The sequence below is a fragment of the Bacillus rossius genome, chromosome 6 (genome assembly GCF_032445375.1).
Source record: "Bacillus rossius redtenbacheri isolate Brsri chromosome 6, Brsri_v3, whole genome shotgun sequence".
In the NCBI taxonomy this organism is placed as follows: Eukaryota; Metazoa; Arthropoda; class Insecta; order Phasmatodea; family Bacillidae; genus Bacillus; species Bacillus rossius.
Window position 1 is genome coordinate 63,862,951 of NC_086334.1, and position 20,591 is coordinate 63,883,541.

The 20,591-nt window shown below is 37.4% G+C and overlaps 1 protein-coding gene across 1 annotated transcript in view; it reads right to left on the bottom strand.

The window, feature by feature from the left end:
* LOC134533559 (integrin alpha-9-like) overlaps positions 1-20,591 on the bottom strand; it is a 192,959-nt gene that overhangs the window by 130,708 nt on the left and 41,660 nt on the right. Inside the window, exons 4-7 of the mRNA XM_063371095.1 lie at positions 13,953-14,082; positions 13,427-13,521; positions 4,283-4,331; positions 2,462-2,563 (exon numbers count right to left, since the gene is read on the bottom strand). Coding sequence (XP_063227165.1) covers positions 2,462-2,563; positions 4,283-4,331; positions 13,427-13,521; positions 13,953-14,082 — 376 coding nt within the window. The remainder of the gene's footprint in view (positions 1-2,461; positions 2,564-4,282; positions 4,332-13,426; positions 13,522-13,952; positions 14,083-20,591) is intronic.

Sequence of the window (20,591 nt, forward strand, 5' to 3'; positions counted from 1 at the left end):
ATTTAAACTTACAACTAGTCGCCTTGATGAAATAAGGAAGAGCCATCCATCACCATGAATACAGAGGTTGACGAGGACCTACTCCAAACCAGAGGAAATATAAACCAGCCCAAGAATAGGACTTTTAAGAGTACCGAATTTATGCACAAGAAAAAAATTACGGAAAAGTGGACACCAAGGTATTGCAATGGCACGGCCATACCCGAGATCTATCACGAGTCGGAATAATACACGTCCTACAGGGTGTACAGAAAACATAATACAGTACCTCGAGACTAAAGAAATATAATTTTTACCAAGAAATAACATATATGTAGAGAATTACATGACACGTGTGACTCCGAGTCTGTACGAATAGTTGTTTCGCAAAGAACTTAAAAGGCTATTCTCACGAAGATTAGCAAAAATACAAAAAATGCTAGAGCCAACTAATGCTCATTTTTGTGATAACGATCAGAAAGTGGCATACATAAAGAAAACGATAATTAAAAAATCGACATCCTCACCAATCTGTCAGTGAATTTTCAGTACATGGTGAAGGTTTAAAAAAGCTATAAAAAGGACAGAACTTCGACTACGTGTATTAGGGTGATCCAAACTAATTGGTTGATTATCTGATAGACTGCTGCTGGCTTCGCTAAGTGCCGGAAACTATTCGCAAATCAATGAAATAGTCTCCATATTCTTAAGAACTGAGGGAAGCTGCCTATATACAATGAGACATTCAGGAATCGCATGTGAACTTCACGCTCCTGCAAGACGGAAATATCTTCGACTAAAACTCGCAGTGCTTGGACTTGATGATTTATTCAAAGCCATCATTGTTGAGATGATACGATATTCCCGAATCAGCAAGAGCTTTAAGTACATGTTGGCGGTAATCGATGTGTATAGCAAATTAGCTTGGGCCAGATCTGTGGAATTGAAGAATGCGACCAATGTAACTAAAGCCATGAAGACATTTTACGCGATAGTCATTTACCATTGCACCTGCAAACAGATCTCGGCACAGAGTTCTACAACAAGTCTTTCAAGGTTTTTATGAAAAAGTATTGCATCAAACACTACTTTACATTTAGTAATGTTAAAGCCTCCGTAGCCAAAAGGTTTAACAGAATAAGATGTGGCGACAGTTCACGGCTAACGGAAATTAAAATTACTGTTAATGGCCAATTACAGTATTTTTTTCATTATTGCATATAATGTACAAACATTTTACATTGAACAGTTTTTATTATTATTATTAATTATTATTATTATTATTATAGATAACACATGCAGTGACAAATGCAGGACACGAAACAACGACACGTTTATCTTCAGGACTACCTCTAAAATAAATTGGCCATTTTGAACACATTATTCAGAAAATAAACGAAAGAGTTAAGCCATGAATCTTCTTCGCATGCCCTGTAGAAGCCATGCTGGAAGTCCAAGTTATACATCGAACAGTTCAAAAATGAACATCGAAATAGATCACACACTATCAAAAATTGCAAACAAACTTGTAGACAAAGAATATTTTCGGAGGTTTGGACTGAATATCACAGAAAAATACACTAGGTGCTTGTACGAGACACTTCTACAACATACTGAAATTTCTCATTCAGTCAATACTTTCCTATCGCCACTTGGGGTGTTAATTCCTGAAATCATTTCGAGAAAAAGTGAGTCACGTTAATACCTACTGAGTTTTTGAAACATTAGGAAATGGCGAATTCAATAATAAACCATTCAATGATAAACATTATCTTTCATCCATCCAAAGACAAAATACGCTATTTATTATAAGGAATTTTCCCTTTGTGCACATTTCGTCAATGTTGGGACGTAAACCCTACATTTCTAAGGCATATTTTTCTCCAGATGATGAAATGAATAAGCCCTGTGACGTTAACTCTATGTATATACACTTTAATGGATTCTGAAATATTGCAAGTTTAATTCATTCAGCATGACCGGATACGAACATTCCTAAAGCATTTTATAAGCCTCTTTATTACCTAACCTATCTACACACACGTTCCTATAATTTGTTTTTACCTATATACATACATGCATACGATAATAATGTCGGGATTACATGGGTACAGCTTAGAGGGTTTTTTTTTTTTTTTTTTCGTTTTTCTTGTAACATACCAGGAGCTACTACAGCAGCGAAAATATACAGTGAACAACTTATTTAATCCTCATTATAAACTTATGCATGCTAACGTATAATTCCTGTAAGTTTGGGAACTTTCGTTTGTCACAATTAGTTTTAAAGTGTGAATAAAATAAGATTTATGAATGGATTCTAACTCCTCATTTAATACAATTCAACCTGTAGCTCCGGAAATAATAAATTTGTATCTGCTAGCATTAAATACATTATTTAGAGCATTAAATATATATTATTCTGCGTATTAAATACACTATCAGAGGTAATGTATCATTTAAATGCCTAAAAATTTCTACTTACCAAAGTAGTCGTGAGGATTCTGATAAGATGGCGTGTAGAATGGATTTGGAATCCGGACGTCTTTCAGACCATTCTTTATATTGCGATACACTACAATAGTTCCTGAAACAAAATAAATAGTCTTATTACTAAAACTTTGAAACTAAAACTTTTCTCAGTTACATAAATAAAGTTCAATATCGGCTAACGACTTAAATAATTGAAGAGTTGGGAGTTTAACTGTGTTCACTACCTAACATTAAGTACAAGAAAATTACGAATGATTCAACGGTTGCAAAATTTGTAAAGATGCACCGAAGATAATTTAAGGTGCCCGCCTAGTCGGGGGTATGTTTGTGTTGTTCAGACGGAATGATAAGGTGCTACTATCGCGGTATCGCCGCAAGACTCTGGACTGGCGCGCACTGTGCATTGGGTAACTATGACATTTTAGAGGCAGCCATTACATTAGATGGCGGAGAAATGAAGATAAGAGGTGCAATGCAAGTCCATTGAGTGCTTTTGAGGATCTGTACCGGGCGTTTCATGTCTAAAAACCACCCAGAAAACACGCGATTTATCCATTTGCACTATATTAAGTAAGTTTAAAAACAAAATATGGAAACAGAACTATACATCCGCCCTCGACGTATGCTTAAATGCCACTCCTAAACAGACCCAACTCCGATATCTTGAGCAGCTTACATACAAATCGCGTGAAGCTCTGCACACAGTATGTTTGTCCAGATAGACGGTGAACTTGGGCCTATCTTCCTTGAACATTTACGTTTGCCGAGAGCGCACTTATCATCTCGCGCCAAGAATATTAAAAAAACGGACTTGGAATATTTTTCGTCTTTAATGTTTTCAAAGACTTTGAATATTTGTCGTCTTCTCAGTTGATGAACCATTTGTGTTTAACAGTGTTATGTTATGGTATTTCAAACTATCGGTATTTATGAAGAAAATTATGTTACTTGGAAAATTATCATGCGCTTTTCCACCTAACCTCAGGGTAAACTAAGGGTATCTTTCTCAGGATAGATTGTTTTAAAGCTTTTTGAACCACCATCCCCTATTAAAGGAGGGGGCAGAGCGTCAAAATCGCTTTTTTTTGCCGTTTGTAGAAAAACCCCATGTATTTATTTCCTTAATCATAGCCAATTAATTTTATTTTCATTCCCTTTGCTCTTAAAATCCGAACCACCGCCTTGAATGAGGCGGGAGGCTTAGCCCCAAATAATTGTAAATATGAACAATCAACGTACTTTAATTTCGAGGAGCTCCTGAGGCAGTCCGACACTGTCAGACCCCATTTAGTTTTTGGACAGAGGAAGGAGGGATGGGGGCGATATGAAATATTTTTTTAAGTGCGTCCTAAGCATTTAGGCCCCTTAGGATATTCTTTGGATTGGGGATGGGGGAAAGGGTATACCTTAGCCCCCGATTTTCGAGATGCTGTAAAATCGACATATATTAATTTCTAAATGTTTCCGAAGCATTATGGCACCGTCAGACTACAATAGGTTTTTTTTTGGGGGGAGGGGGATCAAAACAACTGGTTTTTTGAACATCTAAGGATTTTGGGCACAGCAAAACAACTCCAGGTGGGGTAGGGGTACTAATTCCAATATTTACATTATTTCTCCATCACCATATCTGAAGTTCGTTGTGGTTTGCGTCATTGAAGCATTTGTTTTCTACGAGGGGTGGTAGGTGTTACCACATGCACAGGATAATCTGCATGCAGTTTACAGTGGACCTTCTACCTGGTGTTTTTAAAGGAACACTGAATAACGTTTGGTTTGTAGCACAAAAGACCTCTGCATAAGAATAGCCTACCTGCCCAATCAAACACTCCAGGGGCTCCAATCAATAAGTCCTCGCCATCCTGAAAGAAAGAACAGATTTCAAAGTCACGCCCAATCACAACTTAATACTTAGTAGTAAGCCTCATAGAACACAGAGCGAACGACCAAAATGTATTCCTTGGACTAAATGAATGTGTGTCCTAAAGGAATGTTCATCCCAATGTGCATTTTTAATGAATGTGCATCCATGAAGAATTTAAATGTCTCCTCATGATTATGAATGTGTATCCAAATGTGCATTTAAGATGAATGTGTATCCATGAAGAATTAAAATGTCTCGCCACTATGATGAATGTGCATCCAAATGTGCTTTTTTGATGAATGTGTATCCATGAATAATTTGCAGCATAATGTTTTCCCATGATGATGAATGTGCGTTCAAATGTGCGTTTCATGATGTAAATGTGTGTCCATGATGAAGAATACGAGTCAGTAGTATATGATAGGGGCTCCTGCAACTGTGTTCCTGGTAGGAGCCGAGGAGCCCCAAACCATAATGGATTGTGACATAACAGTCACTTTCTTAGATACTGATGTTACAGCCAACATCTTGCTTTCGTATGCTGGAGACTGCTATTTTGGATATTATCAGAGTTGCCATCTTGTTTTTTGTTTTTTTCCCCTTCTGGAGTAGCCATCTTCGACGAATTAAAGTTCTCCATCTTTGTTTCTGTTTTTTTTCCTAAGAGTGTGCCAGCATCGCTCTGTATCATGCATGTTAAGTTGATGTTCCATTACCTACTAGTGTTGATACAACCCTTATAGACATATTAAATTTAATTTTTATACAAAATACATTGGAAGCGAGGTGATTCGATCCATGACAGCTCAAACCTCTGATGTGGAAAACGTACGCCTTTGACCACATGGCCATCGAGAAATTTACCAGACTGAGAATTAAATTATATATTACACATATTTGGACTTTTATTATTTTTAATATGAAGGAATAATAGCATAAGCCGTTTGGAGGCTGAGCCGCAATCTCTGTATCCAATGATTGCTACTAGGCGCACTAGTGGTATTTAGTGCACACATCGTCTGCTAGAGGGTGTTGCAGCCATATTTTGGTTTTCTATACTTGCTACTAGGAGCATAGTGCACACATAGTCTGCTAGAGTTAACTGTCGTCATATTGGTCAGCTTTTACCCACTAGAGTACAGCAGTGTCAATCACCAGATCGTCAGATATGTTAGCATCCGTCTTCTTGTTGGCCTTTTGGGCCACCAAATTGAAAATCTGTTAATTACAAACCCTTCAAATTGGGAAACAATTACAAAAATTCTCAATAATTTACCTTTTAATATACTGAATTATTCGATCAATTTTAGCTCTCGGTTCTATTCTTGGTATAATGCAAAATAAATATTTCCGCTTAAAAATATTTATTTAATTAAATATAATTTCAATTTAACATTTGAACATAAAAGTCCCAGTCCCGGGTTCAAGAAATAAAACTGCATATTATTACAAATTGAATATATTACATAATTCTACACTACTATAAGTACAAACAAGCAAATTACTACTAAGGTCTTTAGTGAATCTCCATTCCTTTAGTCTTCCTGGAGTGTGAGGAGAGTCCTTTCCATGTCTTTGTATGTATTTTCAGGACAATTAAACATAACAGTCGATTACCACATTTAGCACACACCTGAGAGTTTTCAGTTTCGTTACAGGTGCAGTGATATATTTCACGACGCCTTGCACTGAACATGTGTGCAAATATTGTACCACGAAATATGCATTTTGGTCTTAATTAATGTGCAACCAGTCCTTCACAAGTAGTGATGTGCTTTTTCAAGTTTCTGTAGTGTATTAACTGGCTATACCACCAGTTGCACTGATATTTAACACATTTAGAGTTATTACTACAACCGTGTTCTACAATCTCACGAATCTTAGATTTTTTTGATGTTACTGTAGGTGCAGTTTAGTGACAGAATACCCCAGTTGTTACTTCCTCAGTTACCGATTTCACCGCTGCTGAAGGCACTGCACACATTGCAGTCTCTTGCAGTGAAGAGAAATATGTACAGCCAACATAGGAATCTCTGGAGCTGTCAGCTTCGTTGCCATCGTCGTTGCTACCGTCAGAGTCCCCCAAAGACGATAGCAAACCTTCTACCGCAATCTCTGCAGCTTTTGGCCACGATGCCATAAGGATCTCCGCTGCCATTGGCGTTTCTGTTATCAGTTTCCGAAAGCGATGAAAGGCCTTCTATCAAAGTCGACATTCGAAATACTTAACACCAACTTAATCTCAGGAAACATACTGAAGAGAGCTGATTCGCAATGCACAACGGTTGGAATAAAACTTCACAAAACTTCACAAAACAGAAAACCTCATTTATATATACATATATATATATATATTTATATATACCCATCACTTTTCATGAAGAACATCATGCAGTTATCTTCATCAATATTTTGCTTAGCATTATATGTTTTAAAATCCGCCAGTGCAATACACAATTCCCCAACTAACTCCAAAGGCTGGAAATAAACTGCCAGCAGCTCCAAACTATGATCTGTCAAGGTAAGTATTATGGACATGACTGATCTTTATGAATATTTTCTATCAATAAATCTCTGCTACAATTGGCCGCAGTTTGTTTGGTAAGGCGACTGTTGAGTTTCGTAATTGTAGTACAATGTAGTAGCTTCATCATGGTTCCGGCATGGATGTCTCAAACCACAGAAACTGTCGTAGTACTCGGCCTTTTTTCCAGACTTGATGTATGCCAACCAGTGCATGCCACGGCCTGCTGACATGTCCAAATTAGCAATTGCATGCTCGCAAGTCATTTGCTTTGCAGGTAAATTGCATCGCATGAACGCACATAGAAAATGTGGTATCTTTAATGTGCGAGAGTATTTTACTAAATATATATTGGTAGGCTACATTTCAGCATAGACTTGTTTTTGCATTTGTTTCTTTTTCATTCCTAGACTTTTTCATACCTCTTCTTTGTTAGGCTGAATATTCTGGCCCCATTTTCTTTTTACCCATGGCAATAGCTTCCATGTTGGATTTTTGACTTCATGCTTCCTCCAACTGCTTAAGCTCGTTCTTGTTTAAGTCTCGATTGCCCGCACTATACCGCTCGTAGCACCAATAAGGCTAGACACCACATGCAGGCAAAAGATCAGGTACAAATTCTCTAGTGATCTTATTATTGAAATTTTGTACTTTTTTCTTGATCTTTCGTAGACCTGCACCAGTCTTGCACATGGACTTCATTAACTTCGATATGCCCCCGCAGCGCGATTTTATCTCCTAATCCTGTGTCTGGCGAGTTACTTATTTGTTCTGCTTCCTGAGCCAGTATCTCGTCAGCTCGGTGCCTCGATCCCTGGTCCTTGCTACAGGAATAGGCACTGTCTTGCTGCTTCCACTTATCAAGAGAACACCGCGAGATAGACATTTAACTAATTTCGTTTCTGGAACACAGAATCTGTAGACGCGAAATATGTAGCTGGACGGGCATATAATTTTTCAGTGAGTTATAAGTCCTGCACCAGTGTGTTTTTATTCTTATCTCTTCGATATATTATGCAGAACTAATCTAAAATCATAAATGTGTTTTCTTTTATAGAATTTCGTCAATACCAACGAAAGTTGTCAAGCAAGAAGTTTGTTTGCTCATGCGCATTAAATAGGAAGATGAAGCTAGTATGCGTGAATCGCGACACTGCTATTTCTTGCCTTCTACCATAAGATGCATAATAGCAGGCCTGTAGAACTGCGGAATTGCAAGACCTGATTCAAAAGTACTTTTCAAAGGCAATATACATAAACATAGACTATTTACCTGAAAATAGCTAAACATTTGTTATGTGACAATGTGAATGGCATTGTGTTATTTAGTATGGACGAATTTAATGTACAGGTACGATCAGGCAAACAGACATGATGTTTCAGGAATTCAAAAACATGTGCTCCTTGTGCTGGAAAAACGCGCACGGATTCCTAGTTATCGTCAAGTATAGGACCCTAAATAACGTCAAGTTTTCGGTCAATTTATCGTCAAACATAACCCATAACATTTCGAAATTCGGTCGACTCAGTCATGCTCTGAGTACTACGTGCTTTAAAATTTTCTTAAGTCTCGCGACACAACAAGAATGTGATTGATTCTCATGTCCGGAAGACAGATTCAGTTACTGCGGACGAATACCAAGTACAAAAGGAAGTCATTCGACCAATTTTTAGCCTTTACATTGTCGGAATTGGCAAGTTACCTTCATTGTACTATACAATCTATTCATGAAAAAAGAACTAGACGATCTAGAATAACCAGACTTTCCCATGAAATTTAAAATGAAGAGATTTTTAATTCAACCACTAGTCACAATGAAGAGACATCCATCACCATGAATACAGGAGATGATGACAAGGTGCCAACTGCAAAGAAGAGGAAATATGAACCAGCTCAAGTAGAAGAGGGCTTTACGAGAACAGAGTTTATGGAAGAGAAAAAAATTACGGAAATGTGTCACCAAGTTAATGCATGGCACGGCCATACCCGAAATATTTCTCAAGTCGGAATAATGACACTACCTACAGATTGAACAGTAAACACAATAAACGGGACGTCGAGGTTAAAGAAATTTATTTTTTACCAGGAAATATCATTTCTGTTGAGGATTACATGACACACGAGACTCCAGGTCAATAAGAATTACAGTTTTGCAGGGAATTTAAAAGGCTAGTCTCACGAAGATTTTAAAGAGTACAAAAACTGCTAGAGCTAACTAACGCATATTTTTGTGATAACGATCCAGAAAGTGGCAAACATAAATAAAACGATCATGAAAAAATTGACATTCTCACCAATCTGTCAGTGAACTTGCAGTACCTACATGATGAAGGTTAAAAAAAAAGCTAGAAGGTGGACAGAACTTTGACTACGTGTCTTAGTATGACACAAGCGAATTGGTTGATTGTCTGAGACTGCTGCTGGCTTCGCTTATTGCAGGAAACTATTCGCACATCAACGAAATAGTCTCCATACTCTAAGAACTGAGGGAAGCTGGCTATATACAATTAGTCGTTCAGGAATCGCATGTGAACTTCACGGTCCGCAAGATGGAAATATCTTCGACCAAAGTCGCAGTGCGTGAACTTGATGATTTATTCCAGGCGGACCTTGTTGAGATTAAACCATGTTCACGAATGAACAAGAGCTTCAAGCACTTGTTTAGTCATATACGTGTATAGCAAGTTTGCTTGGGTCAGACCTGTGAAATCAAAGATTGTGTTCGATGTAACCAATACAGTAGTAGAAATGTTTCGTAATGGACGCATTGCATTTGCAAACGTATCTCAGCAAAGAATTCTACAATGCTACTTTTAAGGTTTGATGAAGAAGTATGGTATCAAACACTACTCTACATTTAGTAATGTCATAGCCTCATAGTCAAAAGGTTTAACAGAACTTTGCGCACCTAAATGTTGCATCAGCTTAGGGCAAACAAAACTTTAAAATTATTACACTGTGCATTATAATACGACAATGATGCTCAAAGACATAAATTAGGATTACCTGCTTCGAACAGTGTTTTCCAACACGAAGATGAAAGATTTACGAAAGACTAAAGCTAATGTCTGCAACATTGTGCAGATGTCCAAGCAGAAAGGTGCATGAAGATTTGGACCACAAGCCTATTCGTGGTGACTGCTCTGCCTAAGAGATTCAGCCTACGATTTATCCTAGCGTGGGTTTGGTGGAGAAGATTTTTAAACGAAGAAATGGGCGATCATACATGAATGGTGGAACTTCTCACCTCGCTTTAATTCGTGGGTAGTAAATGCAGAAATTGAGAAAGACTTCAGTAATTTGCATGTTTGTACTTCCAGGAGTGTAGAATTTAATATTATTTGTAAAGATGTGGTGTTTTATTTCTTGCAACGTGGATTTTTACTTCTAAGAAAAATTGTTAAATTGAAGTGTTATTTAATTAAATAAAAAAATTTAAGCTAAACAAACTTTTTTTCCATCGACCATGGAACGAATCGAAAACTTATAGAATAAATCAATTTATTAAGTATGCATATTAAGAATTTTTAGATATTTATTTATAATTTCTAGGTTATAGATAACAGATTTTCCATATCTGCAGTCATAATGGCCGACAAGATGGCGGATGCTAATAAGTCTGACGATCTGGTGTTTGATACTGCTGTACTCTAGTGGGTAAAAATTAAACCAATATGGCGACAGTGAACTCGAGCCGAGGACGCAGGAGCACCAGAATATTTTACATTGATAATGACTTTCACCAAAAAAATCTATAGCTATACTGTCACTACTGCATGTCCATTGCCCCGGGGACAGACAACTGTCCCGGAGCAATGGCATGCAAGAAATCCCACAAGGAATGACCGTAGTGTTTTAACATCAGCATTCGTGTATTTTATGCATGGATGCAAAATGGACAAGGAAATCTTATAATCTGACAAAGCTATATTCTGGCTGCAGGCACGGCGGCTAAAATAGAATGGATAAATTGTTTCTGGTTGAGCCAAAAGAATGGTACACACCATTCTAAAATTGGCACATGGTACATCTGAGACCAATCATCCAGATGCCAGCAAACCACCGGTTGACATATGGATGAACAGACAAAGTAGTGCTCTTGGAATACCCTAATGGGTTCAGTGCCAGGATGAGGAGGTGGTGAGGCTCGGCCGGGATTCGGCCCGAAACAACTTGTCACTACGAAAGGTCATTGATACAGGGGTCGTGGAATCTTACTCTGGCTCCTACAAATCGTTTGATGGAAATACTTTACTGGACTCAAGTTGCAAGCCGGATGAAAGGGAAAGTCGTGGAGCAGGGAATTATGTCTCCTATAGCAGTGCACTTACTTCTGTTATGGTGCACAGTCCTTAACACAGTGCGAATTGAGGCAGTTAAAACAGAGACGTTTTTCACTAGCTCATGTCTTTCAACAAGAGATTGGCCTGGCAAGGCTGGGCATTTGTAAATGGAATATTTCCTTGACGCAATGAACATTTAACACTATTTGAAGTTACAAGAAAATATCTTTTAACATTTGAAGTGGGCAATGTGACAGGATGCTTGTTCATATGATGATAGCACATCCTAGTACAGTTGGGAAAAGCAAAGCCTTGCACTTAACATCAAAAAAATTAATAGGTCAAATTTAGATATCCTTACATGCTTATGGGTCACTTCAAACTGATTATGAGTGTCTGGGTCCATTTTTTGGATGAAAAATATTTTAAAAAACAAAGCTCCATTCACTTAACGAAAGCTCCAACAACTTCATTGCACGAAAGTTTTCCTCCGATGCAACAGACATGATTCTTAGATTCTCCCGGAGTGTTGACTGGTAGTTTTGAGAGCTGCATTACTACATAATATACTATAATTATCTTCTGAGAGGAAGCACACTTTCACTAGTTGGGATGGTGTTCCCGACATCAAAGTGTTTCTCCACTGCAGATTGTAAGGTGGTGCTGTGCACAAGAGATGTTCACAAATCGTAAAATTTGACCATCATGTAATCACGCCTTTCAATTCGGGTAGTTATAGTCTGAGAAGCCTTACTATGTTCGCCTCATCTTATGGTTAGTGTTGCCATTCCAACACTTCCGTCAATCTGAGCAATTGAGATCTTCGAGAAAACCTCCTGGATTATATGGTAAGCATTGTCGAATTCTTCCGATTCGCGTTAGCTGGCGTCAGATTCAGGAACTGAATAGGTTTCCAGATAATGAGAGAAGTTAAAGTTGACTTTCTTCAATTTCAATCTTAAGTTGGTGAAAATCCCAGCAGTAGGCTAGAAACAACCCCGTACGACTTGTTAAATGTTTCAAATTTCTCGGCTAGGTTTACCAGTCTATTTATGCGACACTTTACCCAGCAAGAATTTGGTCTCTAATTGCTTTCAAGATATGGTAATTACAATTTAAGTTCACTATTAAAAAATCACGACACGAAGGAGGCACTTTGTACGCGGTAACAGAGAAAGGAACAAAGTGCAACAGACATGGTAGACACTCAGTACCATTTCCACTAGCATCCACCACAAAAACTACAAACTTTAACAATGAGAGTATAAACATAAATAAAATGTTTTCGTTCCTAGTAACAGCAACTTATCCAGCCCAGAGAACCAAAAAATGTACGCATGTTTTAACAGCAAGATCTCTTGACATCTGACTACAATGGAGTACAAAGAACGATTGTTATTACTGTTTATAGAGTTCACCACAACACAATATGGCAGCACACACACAAAAAAAAAGACAACCATCAGAAACTTTTAAAAATATTAAATTGCATGTTCCTATAAATATATTGTTGGCCAAAGTAATTTGAAAGTGCAAAACCTTTTTTTATTTTAAATTACTGTATCTAAATACATACAAATACAGTTAATCATTTGTAAAATTGCATGTGTAAATGTTTATTAATTTTACATTTTTGTCATGTGATTTGGAAAAAAATGTAAAAATTTTGTGATCTTACAGAAATGTTTGTGGGAAACAAAATTATACAACTAGCCTAGGTTCAATTACAAAATTTATACATCTTAAGTTAGAAAAAAAAGATACGGAAAAATACACATAGGTACATGAAGTAATTAATTTCCTATTATTATCACTATGCTGCAGTGTTTTAAATACATAATTCATATGTGTATCTTATTCGTCAGAGAAAATTCACAACGAAGAAGTGTCTGCAAAAACATTGACAAAATCTCATAAAATCTACACATTCTTACTGCTTATAAAGCACTAGTTGAACACACTGCCAAAGTGATGTAACTATTATGTTATGATCTTTCAGCATGCATGATCGAAGAAGTTATAAGACTGTTTCCCATAGTTTATTAGAATGTTACCCTAACAAAGACTTAATCCGGAGAGTAGTTAGAACATACAACATATGCTGGTTGGTATACAAGTGTGAGAAAAAAAATACGACTTTTTTTTCCAAAAGATGAAACTATTTTCAATTCTGGTAATTTTTTGGTGCTCTCAAAAATCATACCCAAGAAAACAGTCTGCAAGTCTGCAGAGATTTTTGCAGTGTAACTATCGCTCCAATCTAACAATTGTTGCATCTCCAATACCTTAGTGAAGTGCGTTGATAATCCAGCTTCTCCGTAAGCATAGTAGAACCGCTGAATCGTGTTTGTGACTGGTTTTGGTGGATAGGCACGCAGATCTGTCAAAAAAATAAAACATCAAGAATATTTTTCAAAACATTTTGTTTAGTACAAACACAATAAGCTCTTCAGGTTGGTCTGGGCTATGAGTTCGTGATGTTCCATTTACCACATTTTAATTTGCTTCAAATGGGACAAATTAACAAATGATAATCCATGATTGAAGAACCTCATTAACAACTCGCATTCCCTATGGAACACCACGTGATTGGCTCCATGCAGCTAATTAACAGTTCAAACTATGACAAATACTGGGTGTATTACTACAGCAACGAAATGAGTAAGCTAGGTTAAATTTTTTGTAACTATGATGTACAAATCAATGAGAACTATGAGAGTGGTAAAACAGAGAGAAGAAGGTACTGAACTATTCTGTTTGATATCGTAAACTGCTTGACTTCTATATCTAGTTCTGTGGGCGAGTACTCACAGGGGTCGCTCAGGGGGTATATTATCCGAGCCTCGGCATCTGGTTCGGAGTGTGCCTTCGACAAGTAGCAAATGCCGTTCATCATGTAGTATCCTGCTTCGATACTGTTCTTCCAGCGTGGCGCACACACCTAGTGACAAAAAATAAACTGTCGGCATATCATTCTTGTGAGAACAACTCAAAATGTAAACATAACATCTGTCGAATTAAGAAACCACGAGAAGAATGAACAAGGGCTTAACACCTAATCGAAATCGGTGTTAAGATACAATTTAGGGTTGTGAAATGAGCAGAAATATCACAAAAAGTAAAAGGGTTTAGTAATTATGTTTTCCTAATTAAAATTAAAATAAGCTACTGATTCATATGCGGCGAAAAAATAAAATCGTCGCTGTGGCAAAATACAGATACAAGCAGTTACAGATAAAAGCACCTGATTACAGAGAGAACTAACTAGGGCGTACAACACATTCACAACTTGTGCCCCTCTGTTCACCATACCCCTGGGTATGTATGTCAGCTCTCCATACTGGTGAATCAAAGGTCCTTAATACCTTATGGGGTCAGGGAATTTCCCAGCTACACAATTTCCTTTGCAGGATAAAGAATAACATGTTTGCTCTCTTTCCAACTCCATTAGCGGAATGCAACGGAAAATCACCGAATAATCACCTCGCATTATAATCCTTATAGCCCAGTAAATGAAGGCCAAAAATCGCCTTATGTCGCAACAAATTCCGGGAAAGCTGAATTTTTGTCAGATGTTAGACCCTTATAAGACACGTATTTCCTCAAAAGTCCCCGCCTCTCCCCCTTGTGCTTCCGCCCCCCCCCCCCCCACCCGGAGGTTCTAAAATGTTGACCTTTACAGAATCGCTTGTGAATACGTAAATAATTGTGTAAAGCAGTAAATATATAGCGTATTTTGTTCTAAAAAATCTGGTTTTTAATTTTGTCTTTGACAATATTTTTTTTAATGTTGATAGTTAATGCGTTATAAGATCACAAACATTAAAAAAAACCTTTTTTTGTCAAAATGCGCAGTTCTCGTTCTAGATGTTTTTAAATATTGGAAATACACAGAAAATCTTCAAGAAAATTTTGTAGCACACACTTCCAGCTTTAAAATGATGGACAGTCTTTCGGAGAACTGAAATTACATAGGAAGGATATGGAACTGACTCAATCTAGTCACAAATCTGTGGCTGTTCGATCAAAGCGAGTGACTGTGAATCCTCAACAGTTATTCAATCGAATACTCTGTTTGTGTGATGGTCCGACTAGATTAAAAGTTTACCTTTCGCACGAACTGGCTTCTCGAGCACCATCCTTATTCGATGATGTTTCTTTACGTAAAGGAGTGAAGTCATCATTCCTGAAGGTATTTTCTGAGGGCATTACTAATGAAATTAAACCCCAACAAGACACAGGTACTGGTATAGTTATTGATGGAGGCTTTCTCCTCCATAGTGTAACATGGCCAATTGAAGAGACTTTTGGAGAAATCATTGAAAATGACTGCACATATATCGTCACAAAATATGGAATGAACTCAACTGTTGTTTTTGATGGGTACCCTTTAGAGCCAACAACTAAGGGAGAAGAACAGTCAAGAAGATCTGCTAAAAACTCATAATGTAACCTAGAAGTTGAGACAAATACAAAATGTATCACGAAAAAGGAAACTTTTCAACTAATACGAATAACAAAAAAAAATTAATTATGAAACTGTCTGAAGCATTGAATAGAAGGGGAATAAGTTCATTCATAGCCGAGGGAGATACTGACTAAGACATCGTAAAAACAGGAATTGAACATCTCAATAAATTCAATGTAGTCACAGTTGTGGGATCAGACACAGATCTTCTGGTACTGCTTGTAGCACTTGCGCCTGAAAATAACTCTGTATTCTTTCGAAAAGAAATCTGTGGCAAAAATCCTTCCGTTGTTTATTATGACATACAAACACTAGTAAATGTGCACAAGAGCATCAGAAAACTTCTTTTATTTGCATATGCAATTACAGGCTGTGACACCACCTCGTCATTTTTTGGTTTGGGAAAGACACAATCTGTTGATGTGATCAAAGTTGTACCACAAGCCAAACTTCAAGCAGAGTTATTTTTGGAAAAAAAATCTATCTCGCGATGAATTACTCGAAAAGGGAGAGACATTCATATTTGAAATGTACAGGCTTAGGAGATATTCTAATCTGAATGAAGATCGCTACTACAAATTTACATCCATGGCAAGTAAATCTGCTTTAAAATCTAACTTTGGTTTATCAAAATTGCCCCCCACATCAGAAGCAGCTCACCAACATCTATTACGAGTTTACCTCCAGGTGCAATATTGGATGGGCAATAAACTTCCACCTACAGATTGGGGTTGGAGGCCTGAATATGTAAAGGAAAATTGCAGGAAAAATAAAGTTTTAAAACCTGTTCCCAGTACCAAAGCCTTTGCCCCTGATGACCTGCTTTGTCTTGTTTCCTGCAGCTGTAATACTTCATGCGGTAACAATTGCAAATACAGAAAATTCGGCCTAAGCTGTTCTGCTATGTGTGGAAACTGTAATGGATTATCATGCCTTAACTCTCCAAATTTCGACGAAGAAATTGAACTTCCTTCAGACGACTAGTGTCATAGTAAAGTTTGTAAATGCCAATGACTGATGCAGATGAAGGTCAACATATATTGATTAAGGACAATTTGTTAAAAATTAAGGATACATTACTTTTATATTAGAGGCGGGTGGGCGGTCCGTGATGCTGTCATCAAAACTACAATTTAATATTTAAAACAATTTTAACTTGTTTAACGTTATTCATAATAATGACAGCTAACGGTTTTAGCCAGTCCGGGACACGGCGGGTCCATAGGTGGTGGATAATGGAAGGCCCTTAATTGGGTAGGGGTATCTTTCCCCCCAAGCTATGCGTATTTAAGTAAAGAATTTATGTACACAGAATTGCTTTACGTATTTGCTAATAAATATTATATACCTATAAATATTATTTTTAACATAAAGTGCAAAAAAGAAAAATGTATGTTAGTTGTTTTATGAATTATTTTATATAAACATGAATACTGTTTAAAACTAGATATATTATTCCTCAAATAATTATGAAGGCTACGCGAACGGACTGCGAATATAAAAGGATGCACATAGTAGGTCGGTGCACGCTAGCCAAACGCATGAGCTCACTTCCCCCTCTACCCAGCAGAAACCAATGAATTCCCCGATATAAATTATACATAATTTTAAAGCTGGACGTGTGTGCTACAAAATTTACTTGAAGATTTTTTGTGTATTTCCAATATTTAAAAACATCCAGAACGAGAACTGCGCATTTTGACATTAAAAAACCCGTTTTTTAATGTTTGTGATTTTATAACGCCTAACTAACATTAAAGAAAATATTGCAGAGTCAAAATTAAAAACCAGATTTTTGAGAACAAAATATGCTATATATTTACTACTTTAAACCATTATTTATGTATTCACAAGTGATTCTGTAAAGGTCAACATTTTAGAACCTCCGGGTGGGGTGGGGGGGGGGGGGGGGAAGCACAAGGGGGAGAGGCGGGGACTTTTGAGGAAATACGTGTCTTATAATGGTCTAACATCTGACAAAAATTCAGCTTTCCCGGAATTAGTTGCGACAAAAAAACTTTATTTACTGGGCTATTAGGTGTGTCGTGGTTTACAAAGGCCCCAACATTGTTTACAGTAACCAAGTTCAGCCATTAGCAATGGATCTAATAGTCATCATCATGATTGAACCTGCGGCCTCAGCGCGGTTCTCAACTCTGTATTACTGGTGATTTTTTGTGCCCTGTAACACTCTTCATTTCCTCCCTGACTTGATCGAGTTTCAGCGCCTCGAGGCAAACGTACCCGCCGAGTGTGTCTTTGTTCAGTTCATCCCCGAGTGGTTGGACTTCCCAGCAATGTTCCACGTCAGACCTCGTGACCACGCGACTCCCGATCTCTTCCGAACGAGCGATTTGGAGTTGCAATGTTGTGTTTGCCGCGTGTAAATGTGGCTGCTACTAACAAGTAGTGGGGACTGCCACTGCCTTCTGTCCGCGTGGGGGACAGTGACAGTACGATATTTACCCCTTAAATTACTATCACTGGGGAACATTCACGACTTTTCCCAGGATTTCAAGTAAATTCCCTGGTCAATTACTTTTTCCTTGTCTTTTCCGAGATTTCCCCCGACATTCAATAATGTGTACCGTCACTACAAGATTAGCCGAACCCAGGGCCCTTGCTAATGCTCAGAGACAACAAGGCACTTGAAGCAAAGACTGTCACCATTCGCTTTTACTTTGTTGTATTCCAACAGTAGTAATAAATACTGGCAGGCGGGCTTCTAAATGTTAATTACAAATATGTACACCTTTATTTGTCATTATAATTCGTCGGAACATACTCTCACATTTGCTTTTTTTTTATCGTTTAACATCTTCACAAAAGCACATGACGCCTGAAAATTCATATTACAAATATATAAGACATTTCGGACAGTACCACCAAACTGTTCACACATACCACACACAGGAGAAGTAACTGTAATCGCCTCTCTGACTCCCATTAACCTCACTCTGCTCATTCGTTCGCCCTACCGTCCCACGAGCCAGCCCACCCTAGTGTGGACACCACACGTACTGTGGCGATCAGCCTCACCTCTGCGAGCCACGAAGCTGTACACTCGAGAGTACACTCTGTGACAGCAACATCAGCCTTCATGCCGTGATCCATAGTTACATGGCAGGTTACATTGTTTCTGTACTCTAGTTTAACGTTAATTGGAACAAGTTTTAATGGTTTTATTTGTAGGGCAGTTTTGTTTTTACAACAGGAGATTTCTGAGTTAATGGTTTTATTTTTATTTATTGTCCTTATTAAAAAAAGGGGATAGTTCAACCAATATGAAACTAAAATATTTCTTAATACTTACTTCACCATATACAGTAGTGTATCATTAGTAATAAGCATGTCTAGCACAGAACTACTCAGTAAATTTAAAAGTAAATCTGCAAACTTACTGAAGTGAAACTCCTTTTTTTTTTGCGCGGGCTAAAATTTTCAAGCGTTACGAAAATTCCGATTGCAAGAGAGGAATAGTTAGGTACCGGTAGAATAGGAGAGTGCGTTAGAGGCGACACCAATCCAACGCACGCAGTAGCGGTCTAATGGGAAGACGGCAAAAATAAAGGGAGGGTAAGTACTTAGCAAGCATGTTATAGGCTAGTTGAACGGTCGAAGGAGGAGATGGCAGGGGAGCGGTAGAAATGACGCAGCACTGATGCTACGGAATTCTCGTAACACTGCTTGAGTTTGTCTACTCAGATTTCGTAACGGCTAACGATTGATGCTACCATATTCATTTTATATTATTTGAAGTATCTACAGTTTATTAATTCATTTGGAAAAGAGTTATTGATTTAAAAAATTGGTTGTCTGTTGAGTCGGTTTATGGACGATAGTTTAACGTGACGTCATAACAAAACATTAATGAAATGATTGCATACTTTTATGAATAAAATTGAATCATTTTTATTGAATTATCATATTTTGTATGGATACAAAGGAGTGAAATGAAATCTACAATTTATTAATTAAATTTACTTTTGTTTGCACTCAATAATTAAAACATGTTTATTACTTTAACGAAGAGATTATTTTAACTATAACTTTTATACATGTTTGCTATTTAACTTCTTCCAATCTGTGTTATTCTGTTAAGGATAGAATGATGACAGGAAAAGTAGGAAACGAATGGGAGTGTTTCAAGTTTAATGTGCCTCGAAAAAGTCAAATCGATGGTTGTTCCAATCGAGTGGAAAAGAGATATATGCGGCGCAAGCGTACACTGAGCGTAACGGGTCACAGCGTAAAGGGACAATGTGTGTAACGGGACAATGAGTCATCCTTTTTCCTGAGTGTAGTCGGCGTTCATCGATATATTAGACGTTGTCACGTCAAAAATTAAATTTAAAATCATTAATTTTTACGTGAAAATGTGCAAAATGTAAAAAAGACAGACTTAAGAGGTTAGCTTTATAAGTGTAATTTATTTTGGTTTGTGAACACTCATCAGAAATGTCAAAAGTATTTAGAGACTTGTAAGATACTTTGTTAGTGTAATTTGTGTTTGATTGGAGTGTTTAATTTTTGTTATTTCATTTTAATCAGCTGCATTCTTAACATAATAAAACGGCAGAAGCAGATGAGTAAAAAGTACATATTATCGCAAACATTAAATTATCTGCTTCCATGCAGCTTTTAAATATGAATGCGCAAACACGACCATGCTTAGAAGAGATTCAAGAGGTATTGTTAAAGACAGCGTAGGAATAAACCGCCAAAAAGGTACCAGTGAACGAATGTGAGAGTACAGGGCGCGGAAATATGCTGTTTTCATTTGAGTTCATACCCGCACCCTTACTGTTCTCAATTATTTTCTCTTGTTCAATAAAAAAATAATAATTATTTAAGTTTATCCATGCATAATGAGAACTTCTGTCGCGCGTGGACATCACGCGGACATTTATTTTGTATTTGAAAGCTTGTGCCGTAGTTAACATAAAAACGTGTTACTAATGCAATAGAAGCAATATTAAACA